Raw genomic sequence first — 16624 nt, forward strand, 5'->3', positions numbered from 1 at the left:
CCTCAGCCTCCCAAAGTGCTGGAATTATAGACATGAGCCACCATGCCTGGCCAATTTGGCCTCTTCTATACCTACACACACAGACACACACACACGTGGACACGTGAACACACATGCACATGCACACATATTTTTGCATATACACATTCTCTCCTTTTCTCTGAAAGGGATGAGTTTCTCTCTTGGAGGTATATTATTTCATTCTGAGCAACCAGAACACAACAGGAAAGCTGAGCTGCTCCTGTCACTGTATCCCAAATCTAGAATTTCACATGCTGCTACCTTTAGACTTGGCTGCTCTTCGGCAGTGCGACGCAGGAGAGGTGACCCTCGGCAGCGTGCCAGACTCCGGCCAGTGCAAGGAGCCCTGTGGCTTCCTTCTCTCTCTTTTCATTTCTCTTGGGCTTTCTGGCCTGTAAACACAGAGGGGACTACTTATCTCCATTAAAAAATGTTCAGCTTCTCACTGTCAGGCCAGTCCTTGGCAGATGCTGAAGTTGGGCTGTTGCGTGCCTGGGTGCCGGGCCTCCCACGCCTGAGACGCCTCCCACTCTGGCTGTGCCTCCTGGTCAGAGCCACAGCCATTTATGCTATCGCATGGATTTAAGTCATTTCCTTCCCTCCGATGGCTGTTGTTGACATCATCATATTCTCTCTCTGTCTCTCTCTGGGAAATTGAAACTTTTTTCCCAATTGAGTGGTTATTAAACTACAGCCAGCAGCTAGCAGGTCAGGGATGAGTTTTTCGGGGCAGGTGATCCCTTCCTGAAATCCCACCTTCCGGAGGTGTCTGTCCACTCTCTGCATCTTCGGAAGAGAGGGCAGAGACTGTGATTAGAATCTCAGCGCGTTTGGAAGTGGCTGGCTGTGGGTGGTAGTCAGATACTCCGTGTGGACTGAATTCTTGACTTGGTATATTTATTGCAGCTTGTTTGTCTTTTGAGGTGTTTTGGGAAGGGGGGAAAGGGGTTGGGACCTGTGTGGTTGTAGGTAGAAAGGGGTATCTGGGCTATGAGGTTAAAGCCAGGCTGTCGTTAGGGAGATTTTACGCAGCCAGGTGTGTCCTGGGGGCCCCCGGCCACCTGGCCCTCCAGCCTGGGCTTCTGCCCTTCTGCCCACAGCGCTGAAGGGAACGTGGCAGAGCGGATTCTTTGACCATGGCAGTTTCAAGGAAATCATGGCACCCTGGGCGCAGACCGTGGTGACAGGACGAGCAAGGTAATCACGAAGATGGGAGCAGGCTGCCCATGTCTGGCTCACCAGGCATTGGGACCCCCAGGTGTGAGACCACGGACCTCCAGGGGCAGTTTTCTTCTGGGCCTCAGGATTTTCTAAAAGAAAAAACCAATCTGGGGGATGGTTTCTGGAGTGTCTGTGTGTGCGGTATCTCAGCCAACCTCCTCCTGAGGCTGGGGACCCCTGCCTGTAATCAGGCCCCAGGCCACGAGGGCTGACAACTCCACTGGGCATCAGAAGGTGGCCTTGCGTGCTCTCCTCAGAAAACTTCACAGACACTGGCACTCTGAATTCCACTGTAGGGGAGCCATGGACAGGAGCCCTGTTGTATGCCAGTGTTGGTGGGAGGCTGAAATGCTTGCATGCTTTCCGAGCTGGGCAGCTCACCCTTCAGCCTTGTAGCCTCCATCTCTTTGGACAGCTCCACCTGCCTGAAAGTTCCTCCTTATAATGAGCCCAGAGCTGCATCCTCATCATTTATCACTCAGGTTCCTGGTACGATGTCGCAGCTGTAAGTCCAGGCTCTGTGCTGGACCTGAGGCCAAGCCCCATCTCCACTCACCCTCTCTGGTCCTCCACATCTGTAAGATAGGGATAATAATTCTACCTCAAAAGATTATTGTGATGATTAGATGCAATAACATAGGTGAAACACTTAAAATGTCCTACATACTCCATAAGTGGGACTGGCTGCTGTCATTTACGTCTTGGGCAATAAATACTAAAGTACATCCAGGGCTGGGCGTTGTGGCTCACGCCTGTAATCCCAACACTTTGAAGCCGAGGCAGGCAGATCACCTGAGGTCAGGAGTTCAAGACCAGCCTGGCCAACATAGCGAAACCCCATCTCTACTTAAAATACAAAAATTAGCTGGGCATGGTGGCAGGTGCCTTTAATCTCAGCTACTCAGGAGGCTGAGGCAGGAGAATCACTTGAACCCAGGAGGCGGAAGTTGCAGCACACCTAGATCACACCACTGCACTCCAGCCTAGGTGACAGAGGGAGACTCTGTCTCAATAAATGAATGAATGAATGAATGAATGAATGAATGAATGAATGAATAAATAAATAAAGTACAGCTGGGCACAGTGGCTCACATGCCTGTAATCCCAGCACTTCAGGAGACCAATGCAGGAGAATCACTTGAGCTCAAGGGTTTGACACCAGCCTGAGCAACATAGCAAGACCCCATCTCTACGAAAAATATTTTAAAATCAGGTGATTGTGGTGGCACACGCCTCTAGTGCCAGCTACTCAGGAAGCCAAGGCCGGAGGATTGCTTGAGCTCCTCATAATATTTAATGTTAAGGGAAGAAATTGCTCATTCTATGATGCCAAGTGGAAAAGACATCAGTATCCAAAAGTCTCCGAAATATGTTGAACTTCTAACTGTTTAGAAAAAAAAGACTAGAAGGAAATAGATGAAAATGCTAACAGTATGGTAATGTGGGGTGACTCAAGTTTTTTTTTTTTTTTTTTTTTGAACGTTTGTTTTCCTGTCTTTCTAGCATGAATATATGTTACTTATTAACAAAATGAATTCTGGCCAGGTGCAGTGGCTCACCCCTGTAATCCGAGCACTTTGGGAGGCCGAGGCAGGTGGATCACTTGAGGTCAGGAGTTTAGACCAGCCTGGACAACATGGTGAAATCCTGTCTCTACTAAAAATACAAAAATTAGCTGGGTGTGGTGGTGCGCGCCTGTAATTCCAGCTACTCGGGAGGCTGAAGCAGGAGAATTGTTTGAACCCGGGAGGCGGAGGTTGCATTGAGCTGAGATTGCGCCATTGCACTCCAGCCTGGGTGACAGAGCGAGACTCCATCTTCAAAATAAATAAAGTAAAATAAAATAAATTATATTTTTAAAAGCAAAGCAAAAAAAAAATCCATTCCACCTTCCATGTGAAAACACTTTGAAGACTGCTCTGCCCAACCCCTGCCTTGTGGGGTAAATGAGAACCATGTAGTGATGCACAGTTCAGTAGCAAGTAACTGATGCAATGGCATCCCCTGAGCTGAGTCTCTGTCCAGTTCAACATCGCTCCGCCCTTCCCAAGTGCAACTTGATGTCTAGACCTATGCTGTCCAGTGTAGTAGCTGCTGGCCACATGTGATTCTTTAGTTTCATTATAATTAGTATTATTTCGAGACTGGGTCTTGCTCTGTCACCCAGGCTGGAGTGCAGAGGCATGATCACTGCTCACTGCAGCCTTGACCTCCTGGGCTCAAGCAATCCTCCCACCTCAGCCTCCCAAGTAGCTGGGACCACAGGTGTGCACCGCCACACCTAGCCAAGTTTTTTATTTTTTGCAGATACAGGGTCTCACTATGTTGTCCAGGCTGGTCTCAAACTCCTGGACTCAAGCAATCCTCCTGCCTCAGACTCCCAAAGTGCTAGGATTACAGGCGTGAGCCACCATGCCCGGCTCCTTCAGTTTAAATTGAATTAAGTCAAAGTGACAGAGGATGACCTGTTCAATTCCTCACACTTGCCACATTCCACGTGCAGCCCACAACTCCTGTATTGGACAGCGCAGATGGAGAACGTGGCCCTCATCACGGAAAGTTCTAGTGGCTCATGCTGCTCCAGGCCCCACACCATCCCAGCCCTCCTCTGATGGTTCTTGCCCCAAAAAGGGCACCAATAGGTCTGCTACCTTTCAAGGCTCTCACCATTTTGGGGCTTTTTCTTTGCCTTCCAATAAAATAATCTGCCAGATTAAAAAGAACATTCTCCTCCACACGCCCTCACCCCCACACCCAGAGGTCCCCAAATGTGTCTGGGGTGCTGCCCAGGGTCTGGCTCACCAGTGCTCGTTTTCCAGGCTTGGGGGGATTCCCGTGGGAGTGATTGCTGTGGAGACGCGGACTGTGGAGGTGGTGGTCCCTGCAGACCCTGCCAACCTGGATTCTGAGGCCAAGGTGAGGGGGCCAGGAGCTGTGGCTGCTGGTTCAGCCAGCAGTACTGTCTTGAGAGTGGGTCCTGGGCATGGGGGTCCCATCCCTGCCCTGCCAGCTCAGGTGGAGAAGCAGGGGACCCAGTGCAGTCCCTGGCCCTGCGGGGGCTTAGTGGCTATTTCTCTGACACTTTCTCTATGGGTTGCATAAAGGGCTGCACCTTCTTGCTTCTTCCTCAGCAGATGATAAAGGTCCCTAGAAACCCTTCCCGCCTCCTGCCCTGCCCCTGTTGCTGTTTCTGCACTAGGCCAGGGCACAGACTGAGAAGCTCAGGAGTCAGAGGGCCGGGTCCCAGGGCCAGCTTTCCCCCAGCTCAGTGTGACCTTGACGAGCTCGGCACCCCTCAGAGCCTGGAAATGAGGGCCACGGGAACCTTGCTGGGCTGCAATGGGAGGGTCAAGCCTGGTCCTGAGCCGAGGAGATGGGGCTTCTATCCTTCTGAGCCCTGGCTCTGGTGCTGGGGCCAGCACAGATCAGATCGCCTGCTATCCAGGGCGAGGCTGCGGCAGCCGTCCCTGTGTCCTGGGCTGCTGTTGCGCAGAGGCATCTGATCCCCACAGCTCTGTGTTCCAGATAATTCAGCAGGCAGGGCAGGTGTGGTTCCCAGACTCAGCCTACAAAACCGCCCAGGCCATCAAGGACTTCAACCGGGAGAAGTTGCCCCTGATGATCTTTGCCAACTGGAGGGGGTTCTCCGGTGGCATGAAAGGTAAGCCCCTCCCTGCCTGTGGTTACCCCAAAGCCTTGGGGTCAGCACCCAGGACAGCACCCTCTGGGTGGTGACGCTCATGTCCTAGTCTGTGCCCATCATCATCTTAGCTGTGTCTCCCAACAACCCTGAGGACAAAAGACTGTTCAGGTGCCCCACTACCCTGCTTTAAAGATGAGGAACTGCTGGGCACAGTGGCAGGCACCTGTAATCCCGGTGCTTTGGGAGGCCAAAGCAGAAGGATCATTTGAGGCCAGGAGTTTGAGACCAGCCTGGGCAGTATAGCAAGACCCTGTCTCTACAAAAAATAAAATAAATGTTTGAAAAATTAGCTGGGCGTAGTGGCGCATGCCTATTGTCCCAGCTATTTGGGAGGCTGAGGTGGGAGGATTGCTTGAGCCCAGGAAGTTGAGGCTGCACTCCAGCCTGGATAACAGAGTGAGACCCCCATCTCAAAAAAAAAAAAAAAAAAAAAAGTGGAACTGAGGGTTGGAGGCAAAGTGTGACTTTCTAGAGGTCACACCATGAGGTCCAGCCTCATGACTGGGGCAGCCCCAGGAGCTGTCCGGTGACCTGGGCAGGCAGCTCTCCATTTGGCAAGGTGAGGAGGATGTTTGTCCGCCCTTCCCTCAGCAGAAAGCGGCTCTGAGCCTCATGTGACCTTACAATTGCGTGAGGACTTTTTAAGCCACCAAGCATGTTTTGGGAGAGAGTGGCTGTTAGACCACTGGGGTGTTGAGGACAGAGCTGGATGGGAGGCAGGCAGACCTGCTGTGAGTCCTTGTTAGCTGGGAGACATCACTGAGCCTCAGTTTCCCTCCTTAGTAAAAGGGGGTTAAGAACAGAACCAACCTCAGAGGGCTGAGGTAAAGGTCTGATGAGCTAATTGCTGGCATGCAGTGTGATTGTCAGTGCTGTTATTACTGCATTCTTGTTTTCATGCAGGGTGCCTGGGGACCTGGAGAAATGTGTCTTGGTGGGAAATAAGGGCCATGTTGCCTGTGCACATTGGGGAAGGATCAGTGTGACTGTTAGCGAGGGTTTTCTTTGCTGGAAATGGTGGAGCAGGGCGGGGACAGTCACGGGTGAGGGCATCTCAATTCCAGTTGGAAAGAATCCTAGAGATTGGTTTCTCCCTGTGCCTTCACAGATAAGGTCACTGAGGCCCATACCGGGTGAATGACCTGTTCAAGGTCACACGGCCACTTAGAGAGCGATCAGTGCTCCCGACTCCCAGCCCAGTGCTCTCCAAGCCTCCTAGCTGAGCTTGCTCTCTCAGGACCCCCAGGACAACTAGGGCAGTGGGTTTCGTGTGTGGATGAGTGAGGGCCCTGAAATTGCCAAACTGGGAGGCTGCTTTGCTTTTCAGACATGTATGATCAGGTGCTGAAGTTTGGAGCCTACATCGTGGATGGCCTCAGACAATACAAACAGCCCATCCTGATCTATATCCCACCCTATGCGGAGCTCCGGGGAGGCTCCTGGGTGGTCATAGATGCCACCATCAACCCGCTGTGCATAGAAATGTATGCGGACAAAGAGAGCAGGTGGGTGTGTTGCCTTTAGCCTGGCTTAGCCTTTTCTTGTTCTCCCAGCCTTGAGAACCCATGACCTTGGGGGATCATGGAGGGGTGCAGTGGCTGGAACCTGTGGGTGGTGGAGGAATGTTGTCTCTTCTTTCATGGTTTATACTCCTCCTTCCCAAGGAAGTTTGCAATCAAAAAATAAAAAGGAAAGACCGAAAGCACTTGAGCTTCCTGGCAGCCAGGATGAAAAGGGAAATATGATGAGCCATGTATCTCTCATTAGACTGAGCTTCTCCCAAAACTATGAGTTCCTATAGGAAATGTTTTATTCAGTTTTAAATCCCAGGGTCTAGCACAGTGCCTAACTCCTGGTAGGTGGTCAGAAAATACTGGCTAAACAAATGACTGAATGAATATCTGCATGAGAGGATACTGGTTCTTTGCAGGAGAGTTAACCTCCTTGGCACTTTCCTTAGGAGGAATTTATTAGAGATTCTTACAGAAAGGATCATGACAATAATGTTCACAGCACAGTGACTGATGACTTTGAAGTGAAAACTACATGCTATATAGGATGTAAAGGCCTCAATAGTCATTCTGCTCCAAATATAGGCACAGCATTCCTGTGTTCACTCCTTCATTCATTTGTTAATTCTGCTAGACATTATGATATGGTGGCAGATGGGCCAAGCTTGTCCTGCATTCAGGGCACTTAGACCCTTGTCAGGGACTGCTGAGGTCAGTCCTCCAGGAAGACTCAGGATACTGAGCAGCACTTGAATGGAGTCATTGCTAACTTTTCATGCTGGCCACCAGGAAGCTCAAAGCTACTGATAGTATTCTTCAGGGCTTCTAAGCTGTCAAAAGCAAAAAGCGGCAGGGGGAGAATGAGGAGTAAATAAAAATGTTGGAAATGAGGCCAGGTGTGGTGGCTCACGCCTGTAATCCCAGCACTTTGGGAGACTGAGGTGGGTAGATCACTTGAGGCCAGGAGTTCAAGACCAGCCTGGCCAACACAATGAAACCCCGTCTCTACTAAAAATACAAGAATTAGCTGGGCATGGTGGTATGCACCTGTAATCCCAGCTACTCGGGGGGCTGAGGCAGGAGAATCACTTGAACCCGGGAGGCAGAGATTACAGTGAACCGAGATAGTGCCACTGCACTCCAGCCTGGGTGACAGAGTGAGACCCTGTCTAAAACAAAACAAAACAACAACAACAAAAAAAAAAAAAAAAAGAAAAAGAAAAGAAAAGAAAATGTATGTTGGAAATGGAAGGACAGCTCACACAAGACCATGCTGGGCTCTCAAGGTGCTTTTGTGAGATTTAAAGTGATCAGAAACAGTGCCCCACCTCTAGGAGAACAGAAATTAGCAAAGTTAGAGAGGACTGTGGCTGGAGAGCAGGAGGGTTATGCTGCCATGGAAAAAGTCATACACTCTTAGACCCGAAAGGGGCCTTCCAGAGTTCAGAAAGCATTATTTTAAACAGTTGGCTCAGTCTTTACATCTGTGGGTAAAGATGCGGAGGCCCAGAGAGGGAAAGTGACTCGCCCAAGGGCACACAGCATGTGTAGGGGTAAAAGAGCTGAGAACTGACCCCCAGATCTTCTGGCTCTCTTCCCTCCGGCTCCCCCAACATCCATTAGCCGTTGCTTGCTGGGCAATGCCTCATACACCCCCATCCCTCTGCCTCTTCTCTTTTAAGGGGGGGTGTTCTGGAGCCAGAGGGGACAGTGGAGATTAAGTTCCGAAAGAAAGATCTGATAAAGTCCATGAGAAGGATCGATCCAGCTTACAAGAAGCTCATGGAACAGCTAGGTAAGGGGGTCCCAAAGGCTTCACCTCTCAGAGATCAAGAGAAGCCCCAGCCGGTCCCATTGCTGGGGGTTTCTAGGATGTTAAAAATAAAATGAAGAAATATCAAAATACAGCTATAATAACTGTGAGGTTTTTAAAGATATTCACATTTATCTTTGTTTGTTTTGTTTTGTTTTTTTTGAGACGAGGTCTGGCTCTATTGCCTAGGCTGGAGTGCAGGGTGCAATCTCAACTCACTGCAACCTCTGTCTTCTGGGCTTAAGCCATCCTCCCATCTCAGCCTGAGTAGCTGGGACTACAGGTACGCACAACCATGCCCAGCTAATTTTTGTATTTTTGTAGATAGGGGGTTTCGCCATGTTGCCCAGGCTGCTCTCAAACTTCTGGGCTCAAGCGATCCACCTGCCTCAGCATCCCAAAATGCTGGGATTACAGGCATGAGCCACCATAACTGGAGGACATTCACATTTCTAAATCAACCTTTTTAACATTAAATATCTATCTATATAGATAGATATATAATGCCATCGTGAATTTATGTCTCAGAATACACAAAAGATAGCAATTGAAGTATTTGGGGCTGATGGGGAATATCAGAATTTTGGTGGCAAAATGTTCCTTTAGAATTCCCAATCAGACATAAGATATTTTACTAACTTTGTTTGAATGACAGCTTTGTTTCACTTGTCATCTTTAGACATAATTCTCTTTATGTATTTATTTGTTTATTTTTGAGACAGAGGCTTGCTCTGTCGCCCAGGTGCAGTGGTGCAATCTCAGCTCACTGCAACCTTTGCCTCCCAGGTTCAAGCAATTCTCATGCCTCAGGCTCTGAAGTAGCTGGAATTACAGGTGTGTGCCACCACACTTGGCTGATTTTTGTGTTTTTAGTAGAGATGGGGTTTCACCATGTTGGCCAGGCTGGTCTCGAACTCCTGGCCTCAAGTGATTTGCCTGCCTCAGCCTCCCAAAGTGCTGGGATTTCAGGCATGAGCCACCACGTCTGGCCACAAGATGTAATTCTCTTTAAATATCCATTTTAAGTGTCAGTGTCTTGTGCTATTCACAAGATTAATTACAGTGTGTGCATGTAATTTCTTTGGTTGGTATCAGGGTAATGCTGCTCTCATAGAATGAGTTGAAGTGTTCGCTCCTATTTTCTGAGTTTGTGTAGAATTGGCATTATTTCTTTGTTTTTGATAGAGGTTTTTACCTATAAATTCAACTTCTTTGTTATATATAGGACTATTTGTGTTATCTATTTCCTCCTAGGTGAGCTTTGGTGGTTCGTGTGTTTCAAGGAATTTGTGTATTTCATCTTAAGTTGTCAATTTGGCATAGAGTTGCTTATAATATTCCTTTATAATATTTTACAATATGTACTAAAAATAGTAATTGATATAGTATTCTGTAAGCACAGTAGGTCTGATGGAAGGGGAAAATGTAGAGTTGCATGTTGAATGCTGTCTTGCAATTGTGAGTGCATTTCTGAGACTGTACTAGCTATTTGATCTGAGACAAAGGGGGCCGTCAAGATGGGCCTTGGGTGGGGGCGAGGCCAGTGGACTCTAGGGGACCTAGGGGGTTGAGAGCAGCCTGTGTAGCAGCAGGAGTAATATCAGAGTTAAAGCTCAGACCTCTCATGAGGCAAGGCCTGTCCTGCAAATCCTGATTTGTGCCTTCTTCAAAAAAAAAAAAAAAATCTCCACCCCACCACATATGGCCACCTTCCGTGACTTGACTGGCCTTTCTGCTCACCTGCAGGGGAACCTGATCTCTCAGACAAGGACCGCAGGGACCTGGAGGGCCGGCTGAAGGCTCGCGAGGACCTGCTGCTCCCCATCTACCACCAGGTGGCGGTGCAGTTCGCCGACTTCCACGACACGCCCGGCCGGATGCTGGAGAAGGGCGTCATATCTGTGAGAGCCACGGCTGCCGTGTGGGGTGCAAAGAGCCTACCCTGTTTTCCAAAACGTGGAGGACATTTGGGCTCAGGGGGGCTTGGGATGGGTCAAATGCTGCAGATGGGAGACACCTGGGAGCTTTAAAATAATCCCGATCCCCAGATGGCACTGCAGACCAATGAAATCCAAACACCTGGACAGGAGCCTGGCAGTCATGATTTTTAAAATCCCCAAGAGATTCTAATAAGCAACAAAGTCTGATGGCTCGGCCAGTTTGGACCTGGACCAGGGGTAGAAATCATTGTTCCTGTCCAGCATTCACCCCGCCCCTCACTATTGCAAGGACATCCCACAGTCACCTCCTACCCATGTCCATTACTCACTGGTTCTCTTGCTGCATTGTTCTCCCTCCCAACTGGCTCATGCCTCACACAAGCCTGTGTTTGTGTCAGTTGAGGTAGAGGTGGGTGCTGGGTTTTTATGGGGGACATTTTTTCACCTATGGCCCATCTGGAGTCCTGGTGATGTCCTGGCTCTGAGCAGGTGCCTTCCCCTCCCTGAGCCTCAGCTTGCTTGCCTGGGATGTTTTGGGAATGATCTCAGAGCCTGGGCCCAGTCCCGGGCAGCCACTGTCATGGGTGTGGTCAGAGCCAGCAGCCCATCTCCTCCTTCCCTTTCTGGGGATTCAAGCCTGGCTCCTCCGCAGGACATCCTGGAGTGGAAGACCGCGCGCACCTTCCTGTATTGGCGTCTGCGCCGCCTCCTCCTGGAGGACCAGGTCAAGCAGGAGATCCTGCGGGCCAGCGGGGAGCTGAGTCACGTGCACATCCAGTCCATGCTGCGCCGCTGGTTCGTGGAGACGGAGGGGGCTGTCAAGGTGGGCCTGGGGTGAGAACGAGGCCGGTGGGCACAGAGGGTGCTGGGGGCTGAGGCAGCCAGCCCACAGCTGGGTACCTCTCTGAGGCATCCTCTGCCCCCTCCCCAGGCCTACCTGTGGGACAACAACCAGGTGGTTGTGCAGTGGCTAGAACAGCACTGGCAGGTGGAGGACGGCCCGCGCTCCACCATCCGCGAGAACATCACGTACCTGAAGCACGACTCTGTCCTCAAGACCATCCGAGGGTGAGTGGCCGCCGCACCTGCTTCCCAGGCTCCTGGCAAGGACCCGAGCCAGCATTGACCCCCAGCTGCCCACTCCTAGGCAGCCACTTGAACCCGCCACACTGTGCAGTCCCAGGGCCTCAGGGCCAGGGTCGTGTGCTGAAAGCCACAGTCTGGGGTTGGGCCCCCACCCGGCCCCCAGTAAAGAGACCATACTCCCCAATGCCCGGTCTCCCAGCCCGGTGGCCGGGGTGGGGCAGAGAGCCCAGGGGTGCTATGAAGACAGTGTGAGATCCTTCCAACTCATGACCCTTGCTGGAATATGGACTTATCCAAAGTCACAGCTTGAGCAGGGTTAGTCACAGAACCCACATTTGGAACCGCTAGCCTTCAGGCTGCTGGCTTCCACGCCAGTGTTGGCCTTTCCACAGCGTCCCCTCCCCCAGTTGCCATGCAGTCCCCCTGTGAAGGAGGGAGTCCAGCACAGGGGACCCCATTTTGGGGATGAAACTGAGACTCAGGGCAGTGTCTTGTCTCAGGTCATGTGACACAGCAGTGACCAGTAGGGACAGTGGTGCCTCAAGACATTCTGATCTTTAGGTCACAGCCCTCCTGCTGCACAGGACCATCGCCCCCTTGGGGACCACAGCAGGAAGGGACTTGGGAGCTCTGGGTTCTGGGGTGTGGCCCCACACAAGGAGTCTGCCATCCTAGGGGCCACTGAAAAAGTGGCTGGAGTGACCCCAGCCCTCCTCTCACCTCCCTCACAGCCTGGTTCAAGAAAACCCCGAGGTGGCCGTGGACTGTGTGATATACCTGAGCCAGCACATCAGCCCAGCTGAGCGGGCACAGGTCATCCACCTGCTGTCTACCATGGACAGCCCGGCCTCCACCTGACCCCGGCCTGCCCCGCCATTCCCGGGACCACAGCAGGAGGAACCACCCACACCCACCATCGGTACGCCCTCAGCAGACCTTGAAGACCTGCTTTTAAAAAAAGAAAATCCTGGGCACTTCTGCAGGGCTGCTGGTTCCGAGCTGACACCTGTCTCAATAAAAGGCCCAGGAGTGCCTCTCCCAAACACAAACAACCTCCTCTGCATAGCTGGGAAGTTTCTTTTGTTTTGTCTCTGAAGACAGCATTTTTATTGCATCACTAAATCTAATCAAGCTAAAACATCCCTGTTTCCTTTTGCAAAACAGTGCCTGGCCTGTGGGATCCAGGCGTTCTTCAGGCTTCTTGGATATCATATCATGAAATCTTTTATTTTTTTACTCTGAGACCAGCACTAGATGTAAGCATCTCATATATTTCAGCCAAATAAATGGGCCAAGGAAAAAAATATATATATATAGACAGGACTAGAGAAAAACCTATTTTTGTAATGATGTTTCTTTGGATACTGTCTAGTCACCCAGGAAAATGTATGGATGAAATTTTTTTTTTTTTTTTTTTGAGACAGAGTCTTACTCTGTCACCTAGGCTGGAATGGGGTAGCATGATCTCACTGCAACCTTCATCTCCCAGGTTCAAGCTGTTCTCCTGTCTCAGCCTCCTAGATAGCTGGGATTACAGGTGCCCATCACCATGTCCAGCTAATTCTTGTATTTTTAGTAGAGACACAGTTTCACCATGTAGGTCAGGCTGGTCTTGAACCCTTGACTTCAGGTAATCCACCCACCTTGGCCCCCCAAAGTGCTGGGATTACAGGCGTGAGCCACCATCTTTGGCCAGATGATTTTTTATTGCAAGAATGAAACGGCATTTTGTTCCCCAAATGGCCCTAGTGAATCACTAGGAGGGCTCCACTGGTAGGCCATGTTTAGCACTGGTTGCCAGGGATTCTCTTTTTGAGAGAGGGAAAGCAAAATGAATGGAAGTGCCTGGCCAGAGGTTTCAGGGCTTCTGGAGGATCCTCTCGCATAGCTCGAGGTCCTCTGCCTGCCTCTTCCCTCCAAGGAAAATGAGGACTGCCCCTTCCCCCTGCAGGATTGGCCCCCAGCCTGTGCAGGCACCCTTCTCTTGCCCAAGTGGGGAGCACAGAGGCGGAGAGGAATCCCTTGCCACACCCATGGCCCAGCTTGCTCACAAGTGTCACATCTGTGACGGTCACCACTGCTCCCTTGGAGGGCCACTTGAGTCACTGTTGCTCCCTTGCCTGCTGGCTTGATGAGCACAGATGGTGGGATCTGACCGAGGGGCAGAGCTGTCGGTGACTAAGGACTAGACTGTGGTGACCATACCGATTTGCTCAGGGAGGATGTTGCAATGCATCCAGCAGCTCCTGGCTCTGCAGGCGGCACAGCCCGGGGCCCTGCAATCCTCTGGTTTCTCCCATTGGGGTGGAGTGGGGGAGTGGAGGGAGTTGGCCACAACCCACTGCTGTGATGGGCGGTTTGTCCAAGGATGCTGTATATGATGCCTGGTCAATGTGGAAGCCCATGAAGTCACCCAGGGAAGCCTCCAAAAGCTGGGATGCTTGAGGGTATCCAAGTTGAAAAAGACAAAATCTGACCATTAGCCAGTGACGGCCCTGGCAAATGAAGGTGTGGTGGGGCAGTGAGGGATGGGAGAAGGTGAATTATTCCTTATTCCACCCCGAGGTTTGCTGGGGTGAGGGGAAGAATTGATGCTGCTTTGGGAACTGAAGGTTTTTCTGTTGGGAAGGCCCTCTTGGTTTTGGAGAGAAAGGCACGTTATGAGTAGCTGCTACCCTGGAACGGTGGGCAGAGAGCCTACCAGGAAATGTGCAGAATAAACTATTTTTTGAAGGAAACACTTTGGCCTTGACTTTATTGTCTGGACTGGAGAAGGCAGGTGGCCTCCTCCAAAGGTAGGTGTTCACCTTTGTACCCTCCATTCCTGACACCACAGCTGAGACTTTGAGTGAGTTCCCATCACAGGGGCAGACAGGGATGCAGTGAAGGGAGCTGAAGGCTGGACTGAATTGGACAAAGTCATCCCTTTTTGAAAGCTTTAGGGAAAAAATGTTTTAGAAAAATACATGTAAGCCTAGTCAATGCCACAGGCAAAAAGGGAGCTTCTCTGGAAGAAGGGGGCGGGGGGTTGGCCCAGGCACTTCACATGTGAGTTCCATTCCTTTCCACCACCATGATCCACCCCTGCTGTGCAGATGAGGAAGCTGAGGCACAGAGAGGTGAAGGCATTTGTCCATGGTTCCGCAGGGACGGAATAAGTCGGCTTGGCTCCAGAACCCAGCCCTTTCCTTTTATGACCTAGGTCCTTGGTGGGCAGGTTTAAGCCACACTTAGGAGTTGGTTGTACATGGACCAAAACTGCGGAAGAAGCCCCCACCACAGCTTCTCAGCACACAGAGACTATTCCGTTTTTCTCCAAAATACAGAACAACAACTGTTACTTTGATTCTGCCTGACACCTTTTCCAGGCATTTCCCCCTCACGAGGGATGGGCCAATGAGAGTTCTCCATTCCCCCTGACAGTGACTGACGCAGGTATGGGCGTGTGTCCTCAGTAGGGCTGATCAGAATTCTTTAGGGATGGCTGACAATGCTGATGTGGAGAGGACCTACCAATGCAGGGGAAATCCAAGCCCAGAGATAGAGGGGGAGACCCAGTCCTGTTGGTGGTACTTGGATGCCTGGATCAAGCCATGCCTGAAGTCAGTAGCCCAGTCCCAGGAACCTATCCATGGTTTTTGTTTGTTTATTTGTTTTAATGCTTGCACTAGTTTGAGTTGGAGCTCTATTCTTAGCCCCAGAGATGGCCCAGTTAGCCCAGAAGACAGCAGTTTATTTCCACCCACAGCAGCACCTAATGGTGGTCTGCATCAGCAGACCCTCCAGGCAGGGAGGTGAGGAGCTGAGAACAAGCTGAAATGCAACCCTCTGGGATGGGGAGAAGGAAGCTCTGATTTAATTTTGCATCCTGAAGACTACGGGTCAATTTTCGTTTTCATCTGGATTTGAAACCCGGACACAAGCTGCCATCTGCCGCTAAGGATGCTGGAGTTTACTCTGTGGACATCAGCTGAAAGTGCTTTTCCTGACAAGGCTTTTCTCCCTTGGAGGACTTAGTGTGGCTAGTCACAAGGGCAAGGGAGAAAGGATCAGACCACTGAGTATGGACAGAGGTCTTGCTGGGCAGGTTGGGTGCTAACTGAACACTCCCCACGATGGCCACTGGTCACGTGCCAGTTTCTGGCCTCCTTCCACACAATCCTCATGTGACCCTTGGAGGTGGTTGCTACATACACTCAATCCTCATTTTTTTTTTTATGAGACAGGGTCTCGCTCTGTTGCCCAGGCTGGAGTCCATTGATGTGATTTCAGCTCACTGCAGCCTCAACCTCCTGGGCACAAATGATCCTCCCACCTCAGCCTCCCGAGTATCTGGGACTACAGGCATGCACCACCATGCCCAGCTAACTCTTTCAGTTTTTGTAGAGACGGGGTCTAGCTATGTTGTCCAGGCTGGTCTCAAACTCTTGGCCTCAAGTGATCCTCCCACCTCAGCATCCTAGAGTGCTAGAATTACAGGTGTGAGCCACTATACCCAGCCTCTATCCTCATTTTTATAGACGAGAAAATCCAGGCTCAGAGATGAGCCAACTTCTCCAAGTGCACATAGCTGGTAAAAGGAGGGGCCAGGCCAGGAACCCAGGCTGGCCCAGACCCAGTCCCCCTGGGCTTAATGCCTTTCCGTAAGTCCTGAACCTTTGCAAGGGTTAGATCCCAAAACATGAGAGCATCCTGTAGACCAAGCTCCACTCCTCCTGCCTCCCTGGCTTCCTGGCTAATGCAGCCAACGCCATCATTCAGATCCTCATCAAAAACCTCATGCTCTTCATGCCAAGAGCCCACACGAGGGTGGGCTGCCCTCTTTCCTGATTGGCAGATTTTGCGGCCCTTGATTGGCAGATTCTGTAGCCCCTAAACCACTCAGAGGAACCTCACATTTCTGCATGCACAGTGGGCTCCTCCACATCACAAATGTAAATGTGGGCTGGGTTGTCCCCATTTCTACTCCTTTCTTTGGCCTCCTCAATCTCTTATTTTATTATCTTATTATTTTGCCTTCATCTGCTCCAAAAGTCAGTTGGCCTTTTTTTCTCAGGGTCATTCTTTTCCCCTAACATTTTATTTTTTTTTTTATTTTTATTTTTTTTCACTGTTTAAGGAATTTTTATTAAAGCAAGAATTTTATAATCCAAATTACGTTTCCTTTCTCAGTTATCAATTCTGTTATTTAAAACAGAACTGACATTTTGAGCTATTCCGCAGTAAAGAATTACAAAATTAAAGAAAGGAATGTTTTAAATTTTTGTACTTTGCTGAAAATTCTTTTTCCCAGGGTCTATAAAACATTAATTTGTTTTTATATTTTACT

The 16624-nt window shown here is 50.3% G+C and overlaps 1 protein-coding gene across 6 annotated transcripts in view; it reads left to right on the forward strand.

The window, feature by feature from the left end:
* The window catches only part of ACACB (acetyl-CoA carboxylase beta), a 170154-nt gene extending 156121 nt beyond the window's left edge, over positions 1 to 14033 (forward strand). For all 6 annotated transcript variants that reach the window (XM_077954887.1, XM_077954888.1, XM_015152720.3 and 3 more), the window contains 9 exons: positions 1122 to 1218; positions 4062 to 4158; positions 4768 to 4903; positions 6273 to 6450; positions 8139 to 8251; positions 10016 to 10170; positions 10862 to 11032; positions 11141 to 11277; positions 12027 to 14033. In XM_077954887.1, coding sequence (XP_077811013.1) covers positions 1122 to 1218; positions 4062 to 4158; positions 4768 to 4903; positions 6273 to 6450; positions 8139 to 8251; positions 10016 to 10170; positions 10862 to 11032; positions 11141 to 11277; positions 12027 to 12153 — 1211 coding nt within the window. In that variant the 3' untranslated portion in view covers positions 12154 to 14033. The remainder of the gene's footprint in view (positions 1 to 1121; positions 1219 to 4061; positions 4159 to 4767; positions 4904 to 6272; positions 6451 to 8138; positions 8252 to 10015; positions 10171 to 10861; positions 11033 to 11140; positions 11278 to 12026) is intronic.
* The last annotated feature ends 2591 nt before the right edge of the window (positions 14034 to 16624 follow it).

This window comes from Macaca mulatta, chromosome 11, assembly GCF_049350105.2.
Source record: "Macaca mulatta isolate MMU2019108-1 chromosome 11, T2T-MMU8v2.0, whole genome shotgun sequence".
NCBI lineage: Eukaryota > Metazoa > Chordata > Mammalia > Primates > Cercopithecidae > Macaca > Macaca mulatta.